This window comes from Alligator sinensis, unplaced genomic scaffold, assembly GCF_000455745.1.
Source record: "Alligator sinensis unplaced genomic scaffold, ASM45574v1 scaffold131_1, whole genome shotgun sequence".
Lineage (NCBI taxonomy): Eukaryota > Metazoa > Chordata > Crocodylia > Alligatoridae > Alligator > Alligator sinensis.
In genome coordinates, this window is record NW_005841830.1 from 5,158,502 (window position 1) to 5,178,930 (window position 20,429).

The following is a 20,429-nucleotide window of genomic DNA, read 5'->3' on the forward strand; positions in this document are numbered from 1 at the left end:
GCAGCCAGCAAGGCCAGCCATACCTTGTCATGCATCCAAAGATGCATCTCAAGCCAGTCCAGAGAGGTGATCCTCCCCCTCTGTGCGACATTGGTCAGGCCACAGTTGGAGTACCGCATCCAGTACTGGGCGCCAAACTTTAAAAACGATGTGGCCAGCCTGAAGAGAGTTCAGAGGAGGGCCACCCGCTTGGTGAGAGGGCAGCAGGACAGGTCCTATGAGGAGAGACTGAGGGACCTGAACCTGTTCAGCCTCAGCAAGAGGAGACTGAGGGGGGACCTGGTGGCTGCCTACAAGCTCATCGGGGGAGATCATCAGCAAATAGGAAGAGCCCTATTCTCCCCAGCACCACCTAGGGTGATGAGGAACAGTGGTAATAAGCTGATGGAGAATAGGTTTAGGTTAGAGATCAGGAGGCAATATTTTACAGTTAGGGTGGCCAGAATCTGGAACCAGCTTCCTAGGGAAGTGGTCCTCACCACTACCTTGGGTAAATTAAAAAAGAGGTTAGATGATCACCTGTCTGGGGTCTTGTGACCCCGTCATTCATTCCTGCCTGTGGCAGGGGGTCAGGCTAGATGATCTGTTCAGGTCCCTCCTGACCCTAGCTACTATGAAGATTGTACAGAAAATGTCTGCACTTGTTTTGCAGTTGGTGTAGGAACCATGGCAGGAAGATAGTCTTATCTTAGACCAAGGTGCTCAACCTCCCAACCACAGTCCAAATGCGGCCTGCAAAGCCATTGCAGCTGGCCCATGGGGCTCCACATAAGTCAGGAAATGTGGTGGCAGGGAAGCAATGGCCATTTATACAGTCACCCTCTCCCCTCCCAAATTCCCAAAACCCAAGCCTCATGTGGCAGGTTAGAGCCAGGGCTACACCTCCTTTGCCCATTGTGGCTGGATTGGGACCAGGCTTCCTCCCCCCTGCAGCTGGGCCAGGGACAGGTCATTCCTCACCTCCCCTGCAGCTGGATCATGACCAGCCTATGCTCCTTTCTCCCCCTCCAGGGCTGAGCCAAATTCCTTCCCCTGTGTGGCTGGATTGGGGCCAGGCTACACCCTTTCACCCCCTCTGCATGGCCAGATGGGGCCCACTATGCCTGCCCCAGGCATGCGATCAGGTCCAGTGGCCAGATCTAGCCTGCAGACAGACTAGGCATTGCCCATCCAGCCTGCCAGCCAAAGGTGTTTCATAGTTTCATAGTAGGTAGGGTTGGAAGGGACCAGAGCAGATCATCAAGTTTGACCCCCTGCTATGGCAGGAAAGAATGCTGGGGTCAAATGACCTCGACTAGGTGATTGTCTAGCCTCCTTTTGAAGACCCCCAGGGTAGGAGCCAGCACCACTTCCCTTGGAAGTTGGTTCCAGATCCTAGCCGCCCTGACAGTGAAGTAGTACCTCCTGATATGTAGCCTGAATCTACTCTCGGTCAACTTATGGCCATTATTCCTCGTTACTCCCGGTAGCGCTTGGGGGAACAGGGACTCTCCCATAGCCTGCTGGTCCCCCTTGGCCAGTTTGTAGACGGCCACCAGATCCCCTCTCAGCCTTCTCTTGTGGAGGCTGAACATGCTCAGGTCCCATAGCCTCTGATTGTAGGGCCTGCCTTGCTGCCCCCTGATCATGCGAGTGGCCCTCCTCTGGACCCTCTCCATGCTGTCCACATCCCTTCTGAAGTGTGGCACCCAGAACTGGACACAGTACTCCAATTACGGCCTGACCAGTGTCACATAGAGGGGGAGGATCACCTCCTTGGACCTACTCATGATGAATCTGTGGATGCATGACAAGGTGCAGTGAGCCTTCCTGACTACGTCCCCACATTAGCAGCCCACGTTCATTTTGGAATCAATAATGACACCAAGATCCTTTTCTGCTTCTGCACTGACGAGGAGGGAGTTCCCCAGCCTGTAGGTATGCTGCTGGTTCTTCCCCCCCAGGTGCAGTACCTTGCACTTGTCAGTATTGAATCCCATCCTATTCTCATCTGCCCACCCCTGTAACCTGTCTAGATCTAGTGGCAGGCCGTTCCCCTCCTCCACACTGCCCCCGGCAGCCTGTCCCTCTCCTCCAACGTGCCCACTTCTCCCCACATTTTAGTGTCATCCGCAAATTTGAACAAGATGCTTTTCACCCCCTCATCCAAGTCACTGATGAAGATGTTGAACAGTGCAGGCCCAAGGACTGAGCCCTGGGGGACCCCACTGCCCACATCCCTCCAGGTAAAAAAAGACCCATCCACCACCACTCTCTGGGTGCAGCCCTCCAGCCAATTTCCGACCCATCTGACTGTGGTTGAGCACCATTGCCTTAGAATACATGATTTCTAGAAACAGACATTCTTCAGTTTATGCTTGAGTAGGAAGGCTCTATGACAGGTTATATGCCATTGGCCAGGTTTTGAACAGTGCTTATCATCTTTCTTCTCCTGTTTTCTTTGGAGAATCTGAATGAGAATGCTGAACAAAAAGGTAGATCTTAAAACCCAGCCCCTAATTAAAAATAGATAGTGTTTTCAGTTTATGAAGTGGAGGGGGATGGGACAGGGAGGACTAAAATAGGCATAAAAAACACAAAGAAAAGCACCCATGACCTTGCTATATTAGAAATTCAACTGGTGCCAATGTTACAGTCAGACCCTAAGTGTAAGCAGGTTACTCACTCAGCTTCCTTAGCTAGGTCAGTTAGCTCTCAGTTCCCTGTTCAAAACAGTTTTTATTCCTCTCGGAGAGGCTTCACTGTCCCAATAAGAAAATTAACCTAAACCAGGGTAAACAAGCAAGCAAAGAACACAAAACCTATTGCCTTCCTTTAGGAAAGGAGCTTATCTAGCCTTGTGCTTTTCTGCAACATTACTCGCCTTCCTGCACTTCCCTTTTGGAATTTTTAAGCCCTCTTCATGGCTCCTCCTTCATTTTCTAGTATCAACTTCAGCTGGCTTCCAGTCTTCTGGACAGCCAGGCTGTTATCTGCTGAGCACAGGCTACTGGGTTTCAGCCTCCTGAGGGTTGAGCACCATCTTTTGCTAAGGCTTAATTACTATGACTTAAAAAGGAAAAAGATCACAGAGCCTGATTTTTGCACCATCCTTTGGCTCAGGCAGAACAAGTATCCAGAAATGTAGCCTACTTGGGCAGCTGGGGGTTTCCCTGACACACAGATGGTACTATTAATCTGCATAGCTGACTGTGCTGTCTGCTTTTCTCTTAGTTCATACTGCCATACAGGTGGGCAAGGGAAGGAGAGTGGCTGATGATATGCGGAAGTATAGACATACCAGGCATGTCTACAAGTGCATTTACCCCAGCTTAAATTTACTGCACAGTAAATTACTGCACAGTAAATGGGAATAGGGCAGTGTCTACATGTGCAGGCATTAAAACGCATAAACGCTGTGCGTGGACCGGCTTGGGACTAAAGTTAGTCCCACGTCAATCCACACACACAGTGTTACTGTGCAGTGAGATGTCTACGTGTGAGTTACTGTGCAGTAACTAATCGTGCATAAATTTGCTACCTGCATGATGGTGTAAATTGGCATAAATTGCCATATGTACTACGCAGTGCGGGCATGCATGTGTAGACATGCGCCCATACTGCACAGCAATTTCATTTACTGTGCAGTGAATGTGCATGTGTAGATGCATCCAGCATGTTGCTTTCCAGCTCCCCAGGGGATCATCTTTCTCTTGGTAACTTCCAGCTCAAGAATTTATCTACCCCCTGCCAACATCCCATTTCTCTGAGTTTCACCAAACTAAGTGATCTAGTCCATTATATTTTACTTAATCCTTTTATGCCCTAGCAGGTAGGTCCAGGGGACATTGTGTCTTTTTGTATCTTCTGTTTCCATGATTAATTTATCAAATCATACACTTCTCCTCCTAAGGAAGCAAGCAGTTGCACAGGTACAGTTGCACAGGTACAGTTGCACAAGGCTAGTTGCAAGACAAATGGGATCATTAATAACTCATAAAAGTTTGGTTCCAGAGCTGAACTGGGCTGCTTGGGCCCCATACCAAACAATTCTCAAAAGAAATTTAATTATGTTATTTAGACATGTTCTAGATTTAAACCTTCAGTCTATAACAGTGTGCACAGTTAACCATCTTGAAGATAGTGCAAGCTTGTAAATATTATGGGGAGTTCCAAACAGAGAATTCCAAACAGAAAATAATCGATCCTGATTTTATTAGGACTATTAATATGCTTTCATTTATTTAGGGCTATCCTTTGGTAGTCTAACTCAAGGTGGTCTGTATTTATTTGGTTTATGTAGTTTGCTTATTATGACACTCTAGGCTTGCACAACTAATTAAGACACATGTAGAGAAGGTGGATTAACCTAAATTCACACCATCTAAAAAAAAAGTCATATGAAAACGAAGTCCTTTGCTAACAAAAATGGAGGAGAAAAGTGAAACCTTCTAAGGAAGTTTAATACCATGTCTACAATGGAATCCTATACCACCACAACTTTTTTGGTTTGCAGTTGCCAACACTGCTGTGTCGCTGGGGAATGTATATGTTTCGCTGCTTTGACCGGTGGCTTGTGTCTTCACTGCAAGAGGCTGTGCCAGCAGATAATATAGTGCACTGTGGGTTGGGGCCCAGGGCTTACAGCTGCCAGCATTGCAATGTTGCTGGAATGCATCCAAGTGGCTTTATGCCAGCAGCTGTATGTTGGCAGAGGGCTTGTGTCATTCAGGAAGGTGCTTTTATTCAGGAGACAGAAAGAGTGGGGTTTTTGTGTGGAAACGTGCAAACTGTAGCACTACAAGACACCTTTTGTGGATATAACTTTGTGGCACAGATCAGATCAGGATAAACTGATAGGCCTTGAACAATTCTGGAACTCTTGCGTCATACTCTTGCAAACTGAGAGAATGACGCAGATTTCACCTCAAGAGTCTTCTGCTGAGAATACGAAGCTAACAGCCGTTTAGATCTAAGGACATCTCAGTAGGCTCATCTACATGAGATGTTTACTGTGGAGTTGCCTAATTAGCTCCACAGTAAAGCCTCAGCATCTATATGTGTGGTCCTAGTAGTAATTAACTCTGCCATAGGTTAGTACTTGTAAACATAAGTACTGTCCTGTGGCACCATTATTTAGTGCACCACAACACACATGTTCACACTGATGCAGCAGGCTGGGGCACAAGGGTGCTTCAGTGTCGGGGGCTGCCTGCCAGCTAGCCCCACATTGGAGCAGGCTTGTGCCTAGGGTGGCCATGGAGGTACCTCAAGAATAGAGGACAATTGCATTTAGTGCACCTGTCCCCACCACCATAAAAGTTGCATGCCTCCTGAGGCTGGGGGGGGCATGGTGAGCTCCTGCAGGTAGTGGTAGCAATGTCGGTGGCAGGGGCATTGCAGCGGTGAGCAGGGAGCTCCTGCAGTGGTGGCAGTGGTGGGCCAAGAGGGGAGCTCCTGCAGGCAGCTGCAGTGGTGGCAGTGGCAGAGGGTGGGGAGGAGGGGTGCCGAGTACTGAAAAATAGAGGACATAAAGGCATCCGGTTTCATATCAATAGAGGACAGAGGACCAGAAAACCGGACTGTCCTCTATATAACCAGGCAAATGGCCACCCTACTTGTGCCCTAGCCAGCCCCTCTGCAGCACACTGAGCTGGGTCAGAGCAGCCCCAGGCTAGCAGGCTGACTCCCTGGGTGGACTGCCAGCTGGGGCTGCTCCAAACCGGCTCAACGTGCTGCAGTCCCAGGTGCATGTGTAAATGGGGCACCCAGGAGCAATAAACTCCATACTCATTCACATTAATAGCACATGTAGGTGCACCCGAAGTGGTATACATATACATAGGTGAGCTTTAAGTGAACTGATTTGGACACTGGTAGCAGCTTAATTGTGGCAGCATGGAGTTCAGTATGGGCTTATCACCTGACTGCTTGTCCAGCTTTACAAGAGGGCTTTGAGCCTGCATTTTATTCTATGCTGCCATGGCTAACCTATTCTTACTACCTGAGTTAGCTTGGTGAAGGCTAGCTCCAATGTATCTGTGCTATGTTCCTGAAAAAGACAGACTGACCAATGACTGAGATTGACAGAGGGGTTTTGCAGCTCAAAACCAACAACTTAAATTGCACCTGTGATGATCTGAAGGCCAGCGCTGAAATGTGCTCCGTTTATGAAACAGTGCAGAAGAAGAGAATAGTCACATGCTGCCCTGGCTAAAATGTTTTGCAGAAGTAGTACTGAGTGGAAGGCATTGTAGTACTCCTGAATGGAGGTGACAAGGTATGGATAGCTGTGGTGAGAGCCTTATCTGAGACAAATGGTCACAAACTGACAGTAAGACACAGATGGGGAGAGAGAGAGAAACACTTACTATCTTGTGCATGTGGACATTCAACAACCAATGATTCCCCTAGAATGCAGACCAATTTAAAAAACCCCCCAGCAAATAAGATGTTGCTTGCTAGATGGAGGAAACAGTATATATCTGCTTTTATAGCTGGCTGAATCAAGCACAGCATTTGGTAAGTGTTGACATATAGGGCTGGAAGAGACTGCAAGAGTCCATCTAGTATTTCCCCCTGCACTGAGGCAAGGTAAGTATTTCAACGCTATCTCAGACAGTTACTTGTCTGACCTATTCTTAAAAGACTCCAGTGAAGATAATGATCAGCATAACTGCTTTGGAGCAGAGGATGGCCTGCACATTGGCCCCATGTCAGTATGGCAGATGTCCATTCCAGTGTGTGCACCCTCTGAAGTTAGCCAGAATTCCTGTAGGCCGGCTCCTTGGCATTACTGTCGGAGGCAGCCAGGAATTCAAATCCACAGTCTGGCCCTAAATTAGAATTAGAGCTGGCTGGAAAAAACAGAGGAATAATCTTGTGAAAAAAAATTAGAATTTGGAAACTTCCTCCTTCATTGCTTTGAAAGAAAATCACCTTATGATTTTGTATGACATTTTCAGCAATATTTATCCAATTTTTGTTCATTGTTAACATTGTCATGTATGGAAAAACTCAGTTTGCAGTTAGAAAGTTGTTGAAAAACGTTGGCAGTAGTATGGAAAAATTTGTGAAACCAGAATATTTTGACACGAACAATTTTTCACACAAAAGTTTGTCAGAACAGACAATTTTTGATGAAAACCACATTTCATTTAAACTTTTAAAATCTGCTGAATTACAATCTCATGAACACCTTTTCCATTTAGTGAGCTGAGTTCATTTTTTATTTGATGATATAATATGTTGGCTGTGGTGGTTGTATTTTCGTTGCGTCTCCTGCTTATTGCTACTCTTCCAATATAATGGGAGGGCTATTTTGAAAAGATCATAAACTGATTTGCTTAAAAATCAAATCAACCTCAGTAAATTAATAACATCTAGCTTACATAGAAAATTAAGTTAAATCAGATTTACATTCAGTTGGCTCTGATCCTGCAATTTCTCTTCTATGCAGGCGACAATTTGACTTGCACTGCAGCCAAAAGGGACCTAGGGGTAGTGATCGACCATCGCATGAACATGAGCTGGCAGTGTGATGCTGTGGCCAGCAGGGCAAACAACACGCTGGCATGCATTAACCATTGTATCTCATACAAAACTAAGAAAGAGATACTCCCACTGTACTTTGCACTGGTGAGACCGCAGCTGGAGTACTGTGTCCAGTTCTGGGTGCTGCGCTTCAACAAGGACGTGGAAAAACATGAAAGGGTCCAGAGAAGAACCACCTGTATGATCAAGGACTTGCAAGACAAGCCATACGAGGAGAGGCTGAGGGACTTGGGCCTCTTCAGCCTACAGAAGAGAAGGCTGAGAGGGGACGTGGTAGCGGCTTACTACTACATCAAGGGAGTACATCAAGAACTCAGTGAACAGCTGTTCACCAGGGCACCCCTGGGGAAGACCAGAAGCAATGGATACAAACTCCTGGAAGACTGCTTCAGGCTCAATTCCAGGAAAAATTCCTTCACAGTCAGGGTGTCCAGACTATGGAATAAGCTCCCTCCAATGGTGGTGTAGTCGCCTACCCTGGAACTCTTCAAAAGGAGACTGGACAGTCACCTCGCTGGGGTCGCTTAACCCCAGTTGTCTTTTCCTGCTTAGTGCAGAGGGACTGGACCTGATGATCTACAAGGTCCCTTCCAGCCCCTAACAATTTATGAATTTATTAATGTATTACCTCATATTAGAGGTACTAAACTTAATGCGCAGTAGCAAAGGCATATTAATGCACACATAGACACACCCTATGGCTCCTATTTCCACACTACATTTGTATCTTTCTCTTATTCCCTAAAGCAAAGTATCTTTTCTCTTGTCCAATGGCAATAACTTTAGTAATCAGACCAGTAGCTGGATCACATTTATGGCATTACAAGAGAAAAAGTGAGGCTATTAGTAAAAGTCATTTTGCCTACTCCCTTCATTTCATTTTGTCTGGGATAAAATGACTAGGGGATGTAATTTTTTTTTTGATTGACCACATTCCTTACTGAGAGTAGAAGGAAGCATAACTTGCTATAGGAACAATTTTTTCCCTTTCATACTTAACTAATCAGGCTGTATTTCACATACCTCTTTTCATGTCCCAACTTTCCTCAAATGCTTCAAGTAATAATTCTTAATATATTAAAACTGAAGCTACATTTGCTCAGTTTTGTCAGAAATCACAGAACTTTATGCTGAAACTATGAGTATTTTTATTGCTGTTAATAAAAACATTATTATTACAGACTCTGTTTATGAAATCTTCAATGGTGATAACTTCACAGTAGAAGAGGCTTACTTGTAGAATCTTACAACCAGTATCATGCATGCTGTGCAATACATATATGTAACTAAGATTGTCTTCCACCCTGTAATTTCTGTACCAGATTCATAACATTTGTTTGAGCTAACCCTGGTATGTGAAGTGGATGTTCCCTTTTTTCATTTCACAAGATTTTTTAAGATGGTATATGACCCAAAAGAGTCTGGGAGTCACCAGATTAAAGTAGGTCTTTTTGAAAGACATCCAAACTCAATTGATAGACTCCAATAAATGGAAAATTGACAATGTTAGTCAGTATTTTTTTATGAATAATAACCCTTTCAGTTAAAAGGCAGAACAGTGACCCATCTTAATAATTATTGTTGCTCCTGTTTATTTGATGTAATGTAACAGACACCTAGTCTGAAAGTACCTGTTCTGCCATTTGTATGAAAACATAGCAAAAGGAGAAACATAACTAAAGTACCATTTAATTTTTATGTGGGGTTATAAATTAGATGTTAAGAAAGTCCATGACTACTGGTACAAGGACCTAAAAGAAATTTCCCTATTTTGTTTTTTCATGTGTATCTGCTTGGTCAAACTTTGGTTTCAATAATTCTGCACTCTTGAAAATACATAAATCCATAAAATTATCACTTGTAATCATTAACACTAATGGTGGAGAGGTGCCCAGGGTGAGGGAGGGAGTGGGGTGGGGTTGGTGGCTGGGGCTCTACCCAGCTGGTGCAGAAATGTACAGCCATAGGGCCCAGTCCGGGAGCAGGATGGAGCTATAGGCAGCTCATCTAGGGAGTAGCAGGGAGGTTGCTACTGCATGTAGTGCCCTGCCACTGCATGCACTCCTGGGGAGGGGAGCATGGGGGGGCATGTGTCCCCCCAGATTTGTGTGTGGGGCATCAGTGAATGTGGGCTGGCCACTGCATGCTGCCCTCCCACAAGGGCTCAGTATCCCACTTTTGCATTTTGAAAAGGTGGCCACCTTACCTCTGCATCTCAGTTTCCCCACCTGTAATGATTTCCCCTATTTTACAAGGAAATCACAAGGATGAAGAAGCTGTAGAGGATGAAGCACTTGGAGAATCTGGTGACAGGGAACATATTAGTCAGTAGAAGAGGAGATTTCATTTAGTATAAGTGTGAGTGGGACTAACATAGCCCAATCATCATGACAAGCTAAGAGTGGTACAAACTGAACTTTGCTCTGCTGCTAGCACATGGAAATCTGCAGACCTAAAGCTCTCACTGATGGAGGGGAGGGGAGATGTAGCTTTACATTTAACAAGTAAAAAATATTTTTTCAAATGATAAGAGAATTTTATTTCCTTCATAAATATCTTTGTTATGTTTCAAGATAAAAGTAATATGTTTTAAAAAATAGAATAAAAATAAGTTTTAAAGAAAAAATAATATACAGTAAACATGGTGTGGCAGCGAGAAGCCCCCACAGGCTTTTGAAGGGGATGGGGCAGACCCCACAGGCTACAAGCTGCACAGGCAGGCCCCACCGCCAGAGGGAAACTTACCTTCGGGAGCAGAGCCAGAGCAGGAGCCATGGCTGTGGCCACGCAAGCCAATGTTACGCTGGCAGGGAACAGCTGAACCAATCATGGCGGCCCGAACAGCCACCGCAGGAAGATTCAAAAGCCCCACCAGAAGCCGGCTGGGGGAGAGAGGAGAGGGAGCATGCCAGTGGGGAACACACCTCGCCTCGTGAAGCTCTGATGGCCGAGAGGAGCATTGTAGCCGGCTTGGGACCGGCATCAGACCAGGAGGGAGAAACCAGGTCCATTTCCCCCCCGCCCCGGTCCCAGCATCTAATTTCTAAGAGATTCATTAGAGGTGTTCCTCCCAGAAGTGAGGAGGAGGACACCAGAAGAAAAGAAAAGAAAAAAAAAAAGGAAACCAAAGCCTAGCTTGGCCACAATCTAGGCTGAGATTCCAGCTGCCCTAACAGCCGAGCTAGCCCATAGGAATTTCCGCTGATGCCAGTCCCCCAGGAAAATCAGGACTTACCGGGCATGGCTGGGCAACACAGGCTGCCAGGCTGGACAACGCAGGCTGCACCAATCAGTTGGTGAGTGGATGGGGTGTAGGGGCGGCAGACCCCCGTGGAACATCGCATCAAGACTGTGAGTACTACCATCCCTGGGGTCCCCCAGGAAGAGGATCTGCACTGAACCCCTCCTTTCATTCAATAACACCAAGACATGGCAGGAGAGTTGAGGGGAGGGGCCTCATGCCGGACGGATGGTACAGCACCTGAAGTACCCCCCACCTTAGGCACTTCCACAGTGGTGCATTAGTCGGGAACTTATTTTGGCGTGTTGGTATTAACAGGATAGAAATCCCGACTCGGGTCAAGCAGACATGCAGCTGCTGGCATTAGCCCATGTGGAGCTACTAATGCAGGCCATCCAAGCCATAGAGCAGGTATTAAAGGTACAGCAGATACAGGGGGCACATCAGCAGAAATGGATGCAGCAGAATGCTGCCCTATTTAAGATGCTGTGAATGATGTGGGAAGACAATCATGAGGCCTTTATAGAGGCATTTGAGAGGACCGCCATTCAGACAGGGTTAGATCGCAGTCCGTGGGCCCACCAGCTGGGTGCCCTGGTGATTGACCAGGCCCAAGCTGCTTATCAGGCCCTGTCAAGAGAAGATGCCTGAGATTATGATACCATGAAGGCGGTGATCCTCTACAGGCTCGAGATTTCCCTAGAGAGCTACAGACAGACATTCTGAGCTCGAAAGCCAAAAGTGGTCAAGCGGCCTCGTAGTTTGCTGCAGTACTTGTGGGATGTGCTTAATAAATGGCTACCTGCAGGCCGGTTTGACAGGGAGGGGGTCATTGACCAAGTCTTATTGGAGCAATTCCTCTGGGACCTGGAGGAAGACACCCAGGCGTGGGTGCAGAGACACCAACCTTGGACCAGTGAGGAAGCCCTCTGCCTGGCCGAGGCCTTTGCCAGCTTGGAAAATGAGTGCGGGCATGGGTGAGGTTCCCAGGCCCCAATGGGGAGCACTGCCAGAGAAGAAGAAAGGCAAATGGGTCCACTGAAGGGGATGTTGCGGGGTGTTGCTTGCTACCATTGTGGATGAACCAGGCATATCGCCAGGGAATGTGGCCTGGGCTTGAGCAAACTGGGGCGTGAGCTGACTACATCCACCCCACCCTGCAAGCGGGGAAAGGAGGCTGAGAGGGGGGAGCCCGTGGACTGTAGCTTTGGGTCCATCGCACATGAAGGAGGATGGGACTGTCCCATCATGACTGCGTGGATAGGGGATAAGGCAGTAAGGGCAACCCTAGACACGGGATGCTCCCAGTCCCTACTCTGAGTGGATCTAGCCCCACAGACTGGAGTAAAGGAAGCCGGACCCTTGACGATGACTTGCATATTGGGTGGCGAGATGCATTTCTGGAGCTGCTACCTTCCCTTGAAGGTGATGGAGTTCCAAGGGGAACTATGGGTCAGGTTGGCTCCAGCCTTAGCCTCCGAGATGATCCTCAGATGAGAATGGGGAGCGTTCTACATGGTACTGGAACAGGTACAAGCAACTGAGGAGGAGAGGAAGTGGCTCAGAAGCGGGGAGGCCTGGGCTGGTGAAAGTCCACCTCACCAGAGGGAAGTAGCCTGAAACAGTATTGATCTGGAGCAGGTGGCAAGCGTGATGCAGTTTTGCCAGGCTCAATGAGAAGATCTGGAGCTCCAATGGCTTGGGACAGAAGACCCCAGGGAGGGAACATTCCAGAGTCACTCCAGCTTAGAGGTAATGGGGGGGCTGCTATATCGGCTCCAAAGGGGTGAGGAGGGCACAACAGAAAGGCAGCAGTTAGTCGTCCTGTCCTTGCTCCACCAATCTATTTGGAGATTGGCCCATAACTCCCCGCTAGGGGGTCATTTAGGACGTACCAAGACCCAGGCTAGGCTAGCCCGAGAATTCTTCTGGCCATGTCTGCAGAAAGACGTGGAGAGATGGGGGGCAGCTTGCCCAGAATGCCAGAGGGCCCAGGAATGGAGGCCACAGAGGGCACCATTGTGCCCAATGCCGGTAATAGAGATGCCATTCTCCCGTGTCATGCTCAACATTGTGGGTCCCATTCCAAACACACGGTGGCTACCAATATGTATTGGTTTTAGTGAACTATGACACAAGGTTCCCAGAGGCGATCCCACTTAGATCTATTACGGCAACTCGTGTAGCGGAGGAGCTACTCAAATGGATTGCTAGGGTAGGCATACCACGTGAGATACTCACCGACCAGGGGATGAATTTCATGTCTGGGGTGATGAAGGCTCTTTGTAATACCCTCGGCATCACCCACTTAAAAACATCGGTTTATCACCCCCAGACGAACGGCTTAGTCGAAAGCCTAAATGGGATGATCAAAAGGTTGCTCAGGCAGTGTTCACAGGAGGACCCCCAAAGATGGGATACCATATTAACGCCGTTACTGTTTGCCCTAAGGGACGCCCCCGCAAGAGTTGACTCTGTACTCCCCATTCCAGCTAGTATATGGCCACAGCCCCAGGGGGCTGTTATAGATCATCCTGGAGGAATGGGAGAGGCCAGTAGGGTTAGGAATATCAGCGGAGAGATACCGGCAGGAACTGTAGGACCAGATCAACAAGGCTTAGCGGAGAGCTTGCCAAAACCTGAGAGCCATACAATAACAACAGGAGACCCAGTATAATAAAAAGACAAAAACCTGAACATTCCATCCAGGGGGTATGGTCTTGGTCTTGCTTCCCGCGTCAGCGAGTAAACACCTCATGATGTGGCAAGGTCATTTAGTGTGGTCCATCAAGTAGGACCGGTGGATTATGAAGTGCTCAAACCGGGACACCGCTGCAAGCATCAAATATACCATGTAAACCTCCTTAAGGAGTGGAAGGCCTCACAGGGCTGGCTAGAGGAGGCGGTAGAAGAACTTGGACCTCTCTGCCTAGAATTAGGGGAATCCATAACGAAGGATTCAGTGCTATTAGGAGAAGATCTGAATATCAAGCAACGACAGGAACTGATGAAAGTAATAGAGGCCTTCTGGGAAGTGTTCCAGATGTGGAAACAGGGAATTATCTGGCCATCCTGAAGCCCTTGGCATAGCCCCATTGTACTGGTGGTCAAACCAGACAGGTCACTCTGCTTGTGCATAGTCTTCAGAAAGTTGAATGCTTTAGCGACCTTTGACGCCTTCCCCATGCCGCACATTGCCCACCTCATTGAGAGAATCAGGGAAGCCCAATACATATCTACCATCGACCTTACCAAAAGGTACTGGCAAATCCCAATGCGACCCACAGACAGTGCCAAAACCGCTTTTGGGATGCCGTGGAGCTTGTTAGAATTTGTACAGATGCCCTTTGGGCTGAATGGCACAGCGGCCACCTTTCAGAGGCTTATGGACACCCTCCTTGCACCACACGTGTCATATGCGGCAGCCTATATCAATGACATCATCATCTTCACTCCTGATTGGGACCAACACCTCAAGGCCCTAAGGGCAGTCCTGGGAGAGTTTCAAATGGCTGGTTTGACCACTGATCCAAAGAAATGCAAATTAGTGGGGACTGAGACGGCATACCTGGGGTTTCGGGTAGGATGGGGAACAATCCGCCCCCTGGCAGACAAGGTGGAGGCCATACGGCGATTCCAGGAACCATGCAACCGTAAACAACTCTGCTCCTTCTTGGGGCTCATCAATTATTACTGGAGGTTTATACACATTTTGCAAGCCTCTGCACACCCCTCACAGAGGCGCTCAAAGGGGGACCAGCAGCGGTGCTAAAGTGGATGCCCAAAATGAGAAGGTGCTTCGAGTAACTGAAGGAGGCAATACATTGTGAAGTCGTGGTACACACTTCTGATTTTTCTGCCCCTTTTATATTGCAGGCAGACGCATCGGGCAACACCCTAGGGGCTGTGTTACTGCAAAGATGTAGGGAAGATGAGCGCCCGATCGCCTTCGCCAGCTGTAAGTTCAGCCGTGCCAAAACCAGGTATGCCACAATCGAAAGGGAGTGCCTAGCGATATGTTGGGTAATAGAACATTTTAAGTATTACCTGATGGGGCGGGAATTCCTGATGGTGACAGATCATGCCCCACTAAAATGGCTAACGAGGAAACAAAGTGAAAACACCCGTATTACTCGCTGGGCTCTGGCTCTACAACCTTTTAAGTTTACGGTAGTGCACCGCCCTGGCAAAGATAATTTTGTAGCAGATTTCATCTCTAGATGTGGCAGCCCAGGGGAGTTGGCCGAGGAGGCACGCCACACACATGAGGAGGAACATCAGGCCCTTCGGGAAGCCGTACAAGGGGTCCAGATGCCACAAGGCAACTTAAGTGGGGAGGTCTGTGGCAGTGAGAACCCCCACAGGCTTTTGAAGGGGATAGGGCAAACCCTGCCGGCCCCAAACCACACAGGCAGCACTCCCCACCCACCCCAGGAAACTTACCTCTGGGAGCAGAGCCAGAGTCGCGGCTGTGGCCGTGCAAGTCGGCGTTACGCCAGCTGTTTAATCAGCTGTTCCTGGGGCGGGGAACAGCCATCACGAGAAGATTCAAAAGACCCACCGGAACCTGGCTGGGGGAGAGAGGAGAGGGAGCATGCCAGCGGGGAACACGCCTCGCCTGGTGAATCTCCAGTGGCTGGGAGGAGCATTGTAGACAGCTCAGGGCCGGCATTAGACCGAAAAGGAGGAACCAATTCCATTAACCCCCCAGCGTCTAATTTCTAAGAGATTCATTAGAAGCGTTCCTCCCAGAGGTGAGGAGGAGGATGCCAGAAGAAAAGAAAAGAAAAAAAAGAAAACCAAAGCCTCGCTCAGCTGCAATCTAGGCTGAGATTTCAGCTGCCCTAACAGCCGGGCTGGCCCATAGGAATTTCTGCCGACGCCAGTCCCCCAGGAAAATTGGGGCTTATTGGGCACGGCTGGACAATGCAGGCTGCACCAATCGGATGGCGAGTGGACGGGGGGTAGGGAAGGCAGAGCCCCATGGAACATCGCATCAAGACTGTGAGTACTACCGTCCCTGGGGTCCTCCAGAAAGAGGATCTCCACTGAACCCCTCCCCTCATTCAATAACACCAAGACGTGGCAGAAGAGTTGAGGGGAGGGGCCCTGTACAGGACGGATGGTACAGCACCCAACGTACCCCCCACCTTAGGCGCTTCCACACAGGGGTTTTACGGTAATACAACAATATTATAAAAGATACGAGCACAAATTATTAGACCTGTGTGAAGTGGCCAGTATTTGCTTCAGATCTGGATTTGGCCGATTCGGGGGACAGATTCGGTGATTTGAATCACTGTCCCAAATCGATTTGGCCAAATCTGATTTGGAGATTCGGACACTGCTAAATTGGCTGGATCTCTGAATCAGTCCCATCTCCTGCCCACTCTCCCAGCCCTGTTAATGGCTGCTTTGCCCACCCTAGCTCCCAGCTATTAAAAAAAAAAAAAGCCCCCACTCACCAGCTGCTGCCAGGTGGGATGGCAAATCCCCACTGCCTCATGCTGCGTGGGGGGCTCTGCCATGAGCCCCCAGAAGTCCCGAGGCTGCTGCAACTGGTGAGTAGGGGCTTTTTTTTTTTTAAAGGGCTGGGTGCTGGGGCAGGGGGGGCAGCCATGAGGAGCTGAAAGAGTGGGCAGGTGATGGGAAGCTCATGGCAGAACCCCCCATGCAGCGTGGGGCAGTGGGGATTGCCCCCCTGCCTGGCAGCAGCTGGTGAGTGGGGGCTTTTTTTAAAGAGCCAGGAGTTGGGGCCGGGTAAGGTTCAGGGGGCACTCAGGGGAGCTGTGGGAGCAGGCAGGGGATGGGGCCTGGCAGGGGTATCCCCATGGCTCCCTCCTCCCTTGTACAGTCCCCGCCCCCAACTTACTGGCATGAAGTCTGGGTCCAGCTCCCTGCTGTAGCAAGCGGGGACTGCCTGAATCACTGAAGCTCTCCAAATATTTTCCGAATTGATTCGGAGAGCTTCAGATCAATTCAGACCTTTTCATTGGTCTCCTTATTCAATTCAGATTCAGAGATTTGGCCACCGAATCTTGCCGAATCTCCTCTGAATTGAATCGAATCAGCACCCGAAGCTTCGCACAGCCCTACAAATCCATTGCTTTATGCTCTTACTTTCCTTTTAGATGGTTTTCACATCTGTACCTACTCTTTGCACCACTGCTGCCAACCCTGTTTGTACTATGTCAGAAAAGGGCATCCCCTCTTCTGGGGTCTGAACCTTCCCTCCTCCACCCATACAGGGGACTGTGGTAGTATCTTAGGGAGCACAAGCCTCTGACCAATAAGGACACAGTGTATGATCAAAAGATCAGTGTACAGTGATTACAAATGCACTTGATCTTGGCAGTAACATCCTGCATGAGGCCTAGTACACTACAGCTATGTAAATACATCCAAATGATACACACTTTTAGTGCTTTACCTTCCCCTCTCTATTTTGCCACTAATGTAGTCATTTCCTCCATTGAAACTATATTTGATTACTCTTTCAGTCTTTATCAATAAGCTCCTGAACTGTTAGATTTTCACTGCTGTGTATTATGTTTCTTGATGCTAATAGACACACTGGGATCCATTTCCTGATGCTCACTGGAAGACTGAATAATCAATCTACAGTAGTGTATAGCACACACTATGCTGTACCTGGTTTCCCGTGATCAAAGACCTAAAGAAGACTGTCTTGCATTCAAAAGCTTGTCTAACTTCATCCTAACCACATAGTTGATCCAATAAAAGGTACCACCCTAAGAATCAATCTGTTAATTCTAGTGTAAGAGTGATACTGTGGCCATGCTGGTCCAGTGAAGCAAGAATTTCTTAGGGTGATATCTTTTATTAGACCAACTATGTACTTGGGATAAAATTAGGCAAGTTTTTTAATGCAAGACATTCTTTGCCCTGGAGTAGGTTAGGTGAAGAAGATGGTTTTTCAGATTTTCTGAAGTTCTCCTACAGAGTTGTGTTGCATATATGAAATTGTGCATGTTGTGCATGCAGGAGAACTTCAGAAAAACTGAGAAACTATCTTCTACACCAAAGCTACTCCATAAGCCTGTGCAAGAACCATATCATCTATAACCCTCTAGCTAACATGCACAACTCCAGATGTGCAACACAACTGTGCAGGAGAACTTTGGAAAAACTGAGAAATCATCTTCTTCACCTAACCTACTCCAAGATAAAGAATGCCTTGCATTTGAAAGCTTGACTTATTTTTCACAACTACATAGTAGGCAACCATGGATACTTCTGGATCATAGTGTATGAGTGAAAGGTCACCAGGACCATCAATGCATATGTCTAGGCAGGAGTATAAAGGAGCAGTGGCTGGCTGCCTATGCCTTCCATCCCTCCTTTAAACCACTGAAACAGAATCCAAAGGCCAGACATTCAATGGCCATAGTTATATGTGTGTCTAGGAATCAAACCCAGGTCCCCTGCATAGCAGAAAAGGCATTTACCACTGAACCACATATATCACCCTAAGAAACTCTTGCCTCTCTATTAATTCTAATGCTCAGACTTTGAAAATCAGATTTTTAAATTCAGAACTATGGAAAGCCCTTTGCATTTATTGCTCCAATATATATTTGTATTCAGCAAGAATGGAAAAAAGTAAGGGAACAAATTAGCTAATGGTTGGCAGCACCTCCAGCTTTTACTATGTGGACTGCTAAATGTGCTTTCTGTAGTGACACTCAGTGTACAGTGAAATCTGTGAGTATCACTCAGTCACTATCCAACAGTAGATGGTGCTAAAGATTCATATATAAAGAACAATTTGCTTAAAAATATAGTTTCAATAAGCAATGATGGCCACAGTTACACTTAACAGCAGCTCTGCAAACAAAATATTTGGCTAAAGTGGCTTGTTATTTACATTGTCACAAATAATTAGGTTTACATGACTCGTAATGAATTACTGATCAGCTGCCAGGTTCCCCAGAGAGTAAAATCAAGCAAGTAATCCTGAAATCTAGGTCCAATACAAGAACATAGGAATTGTCAGACTTGATCCAATCCAAGATCCAGCGAGTAGAGTATCCTTCCTTTGCCACTCACCAGTACTGCAGAGGTAGGGATGGAAATCCTAAAGCAGTAGGGAATAATCTACCCCAATCATTAGGTCTCATCTTGATGTTTACACCCTGAATCCTGAGCTTAAATGTCCAAAACAACATTTTATTCTGAAATTGAAATATGACACGTTCTTGTTAGCCATATAAATATTCAAACCATTTTGACACCCCGAGCACAAATTCTGGATGTAAGATTTTTATAGAAAAAAACTACTAAAAAATCTGGACTCAGAAAATATTACTTATATGAAAGAACCAAAAATGTACTATTTCTCCTCTTAGTATTTTGGCTGTCCTTCTTTCCTGGTTCCTGAATTCGTTTATCATTGGTCCCATGCTATGGCAAAACTTAATTTGACCCAAAATGCAACATATTGTGGGTCTACACATGTGCATGTGCTTTAATACACATTAGCCTATTTTAATGTGCATTAAAGCGTCACAGAAAACCCATGCTCTTTAGCTAATGCACATTAAAATAGGCTAATGTGCATTTTTCTAGTACCTCACAATGGAGGTACTTGATTTAATGTGCATTACCTAAAGCATATTAATGAATATGTAGACTTGCCCAATTGATATATAATGCACAGAGATTGCTTAAAGATGTAGATGCTTCTCCAATCACATAACATCGCATGAAATCTGCAACTCACTGTGTGCATCTACACATGCAAATGCTATAGGGTGGGTTTACTCTATATTAATTTACTTTAGAGTAAACCCACCCACAGGCAGGCATCTACACATTCAGGGAAGTGGAAGCAGATTTGCTGCTCATGGCAGTAATGTGCTCCCATCCCAGCCAGCCCTGCACCAGCCCCCTGCCACTGCCAGGGGGAGCTGGAGGCTCCAGCTACAGCTACCTGTGGCTGGGGGCCATGTTTAAAAGACAGCCCTGCATGCTGTGACTGGGCCACCTGCTTTCCTGGCCTGGAGCAGCATGCTGAGTGCAGTGGCAGCACATGGCAGCTCTGTTGCCACAGCCTTTGCCTACTGTGCCATGGCTGCTCCAGCGCCTGGCCTCAGGAGTGATGACCATAGCCCCAGGCTCCTGCTCACCACCATATTCACCCTGCTGACCATCATGGGGACCACCACCTGGCCCAGTTCAGTTTTGGCCTCAGCAGTGCCCCTGCACAGCAGGGCCAGCTGGCCTGGCTCACTGCACTTTCCAAGGCCCCTGGCACTGCGCTGCTGCCACCTGGATCCTGTGCTGTCACCAGACCATGGCAGGGACACAGACAGTGCACTCCTGGACACCACCACCAGGCCATCCATGTTCTCCTGGGCCCACCCAGTCAACCAGGACTGGTGGCTGCATGTTATCCAGACTACCTGAGATGATGAGCAGTGGTAGAAGTCATTCTGGATGCTCCAGGCCACCTTCTAGGAGTGCCTTGAACAGATCTGCCTGCATCTGGAGTGGCAGACCACCACCATGCGGCAGCCCCTCCCTGCAGAGACCAGTTGGCCATCACCCTGCTCAAGCCATGCCTACCAGTCTCCATTATGTGGGCCACCTCTTCAGCATGGCCAAAGCAACCACTGAAGAGGCTGTCTTGTAG

The 20,429-nt window shown here is 47.7% G+C and overlaps 1 protein-coding gene across 1 annotated transcript in view; it reads left to right on the forward strand.

Moving 5' to 3' along the window:
* The first annotated feature begins 13,958 nt into the window (after positions 1 to 13,958).
* LOC102374022 (GTP cyclohydrolase 1-like) overlaps positions 13,959 to 20,429 on the forward strand; it is a 56,189-nt gene continuing 49,718 nt past the window's right edge. The window contains exons 1-2 of the mRNA XM_025206168.1: positions 13,959 to 14,354; positions 14,651 to 14,732. Coding sequence (XP_025061953.1) covers positions 13,959 to 14,354; positions 14,651 to 14,732 — 478 coding nt within the window. The remainder of the gene's footprint in view (positions 14,355 to 14,650; positions 14,733 to 20,429) is intronic.